The 2,723-nt window shown below is 40.7% G+C and overlaps 1 protein-coding gene across 1 annotated transcript in view; it reads left to right on the forward strand.

The window, feature by feature from the left end:
* The first annotated feature begins 2,614 nt into the window (after window positions 1–2,614).
* The window catches only part of ARVCF (armadillo repeat gene deleted in velocardiofacial syndrome), a 149,900-nt gene continuing 149,791 nt past the window's right edge, over window positions 2,615–2,723 (forward strand). The window contains exon 1 of the mRNA XM_009997651.1: window positions 2,615–2,722. Within this exon, the coding sequence (XP_009995953.1) occupies window positions 2,615–2,722 (108 nt within the window). The remainder of the gene's footprint in view (window position 2,723) is intronic.

A 2,723-nucleotide genomic window follows, 5' to 3' on the forward strand; every position in this document is an offset into this window, starting at 1 on the left:
CAAATAACGGCTGTGTCATATCACAGTTGCATGTGAGAAAGAGCTGTTTTGGATGCAGACAGTGAATTGCCTGCAAGATGGGCCCCTGCAGGGAGTGACTGAGGAAACCTGAGTTCCTGCTCTGCAGCAGCTCTAAGAAGTCTGTCTCCATGCATTAATTCCTGGCCCATCCAGTCTTTTTTTTTTCTCTTGGGCCTGGAGGATCCCCTCTTCTGAGGTATGTTTGCACCAGTGTGTCAGTCAGGCTGTTCCTCTGCTCTGTGTAAGGACAGGGGTCATCAGTAATCAGGTAGCTGTCTTTCAGAATATATAGTTATAAATGCCCCTCTCTAGCCCCCATGTATGTTTTTCCCACAATATGACTGGTCTGTGAAGTCCCACTTCTTTCACACTCCCTCTGAGGAGTCTGTGAGCATGTCTGCACTACTGGGAGGAAAGACAACAAACAGAGCTGTCTCCATCTGTGCAAAGCAGGGAAGCACAGAAGCAGAAACATGCAAGTTGGCTGCACATAAGCCAGCTTTGGTCCAGAAAGTCTGGCAGTGTTTCTGTGTAGCTGTGCCAGGGCTAAATCCTGCTGAGATGCAGCAGGTGAGTCACACAGCCCTGTCCTGTCTTATACAGGCTTCCATGAGTCATGCTGGCCTTTTAGATGGCTGTGCTTCTCCTTTGCAGAAACCAATGTGCTATGGAGGTTTTATAGAATTCTAATAATCTAGCAAAACAAGGTTAAGAGTGGAAGAACTCTGACAGCTTGGTCTATGTTTGACTAGTTTGTGACATCTGGAAAACCCTTTGGTGGTTTATGGTTTTTTTTCAGAATCTCAAGAGGCATTCAATCAATTCATACAAGAAAAGTCACTTCTGCTTACTGGTCTGAAAATCTGAAAGGCTCAAATCGTGGTTATGTATAAACATTATGAGATTAATAAATGTTATACTGTTTGCAACATGATTTCAAATCAACCTGATTCCTTTCAAAAGCAAATCCCTAGGTGTTAACAATGAATCACAGAGCTACCTGTAGATTATGTCCTGTGAAATCAACGTGTAGGTATTGGTTTTAAGTTTGTTACTTCTGTCTTTTGGACCTGTTGGATGATTTAAAAGTACAACAGAAGAAGGGAGACCTCAGGCCTACCTATGAGTTTCCAACAAACTGTGAAAATATTAATATCCCTCTTTTGGGAACATAACAATGTATGACCGCTTCATCAATTGCCATCAAAAAATCAGCACAGGAGAAACCTGATAATGTAACAGTCATGGAAAAGGCATCTGTCAGGAGTGTGTGTCATCTAAAGGCACTGAACGATGAAATCGTTCCTGGTGCAGGAACCTGGGGTTTGGTACTACCAGTGCTCATGGAAATCCTTGTTGATAGATGGAAAACAAAGAATTCCTGGCAGCCCAAAGTATGACTCCCATCAAGGGACGATTTCTAGGGACTTAACTCTTAGTGCAGAATATGATCTGTTCTTGAATTACAGCAGCTGGAGAAAATTCTGCCTCTGCGCTCGTACAGAGGTGCTGTACATAGTGTAGAAGTAAATGGCAGGCAACTAGTGAATTCTTTAGCTTTGGTGAAAGGGTCCTGTCGAAGCCACCATTTTAGCTTGTATTATGTTGCTGATTTTATACTCTTATGAGAACATTTTAAATTATGTTCTCTTTATAGATCTGTGGAATTAGTGGGGACTTTTGTTGCATGCACCATACAGATGGAAATAGGGTTTTAAATGGAACACTCTATAACCCTATTAGAAGAGACATAAGGCAGAAGATAGATCCCATCTAGCTAGTTTCTGAGTTATTTTTCCTGCACTGAGAGACAAGCAGTCCTGTGTGTTCTTCATGGAAGATGTTTGATTTTGGCTTTTTTATTTGCATTATTAGTGAACAGATGCATGAAGGACTGTTTCATTGGCTATCATGCTGAAATCATCAAGTGCATTTCAACTGCAATTGCCCTATCTGCATTTTAAAATATTTTCCATAATACAGTGTGCTCCTATAATTTAAAAATGAAAACTGTTTTCAGCTACTGTCTGCTAAATTTGGGGGTGGGAGATGATGGTGTTCCATTCCCTTGGAAAAAATGGACACAACTCTTTTCTTGTACTATGACATTTCTGTATTTAAAAATGTTAAACTTCTCACTTCTGTTAAAGACAAAAATTCCAAGTGTCTATAGTGAGAAAGGTTCCTCATCCTTCCAAAGCTTCTTTTTTATATACTGCTTTTAAGTACATTATTATTTGCACAGTTAAATTAGCTTTGCAAGAGGGATGAAAACCCCTGTCAGATAATTTTTAGCAAAAAGATCAAAGGAATTAAGTATAAATTCTCTCCACGGTAAGCATGTGGTTTTTTTCTTTTTTGAACAGGGAAGCCTTGGATTAATTAATTTTAATTTAAAATCAAATCAGTGGATGGAAAGAAAGTCTTTTCAAAGAGCAGTGCAGTTTGCTCCTTAGAGTGAACAGTATTTTAGTAGGGTGACTAACAATGTGCGTTTTTATTCTTAACCTCTGACCTGTGCCCTCCCCACCCCTTACCTAACCCTTTCCATTTGCCCTGGTCAGTTAACAGGCAGGAGCATTTGAAAACAATCATGGATGACTATGATATCAGGTCTGCTGCCAGCATTTTAGCATCTGTTAAGGAGCAAGAAGCTCGTTTCGAGCGGCTTACCCGTGCACTTGAGGAAGGGCGGCGCCACG

Source organism: Chaetura pelagica, unplaced genomic scaffold, assembly GCF_000747805.2.
Source record: "Chaetura pelagica isolate M959 unplaced genomic scaffold, ChaPel_1.0 scaffold45, whole genome shotgun sequence".
In the NCBI taxonomy this organism is placed as follows: Eukaryota; Metazoa; Chordata; class Aves; order Apodiformes; family Apodidae; genus Chaetura; species Chaetura pelagica.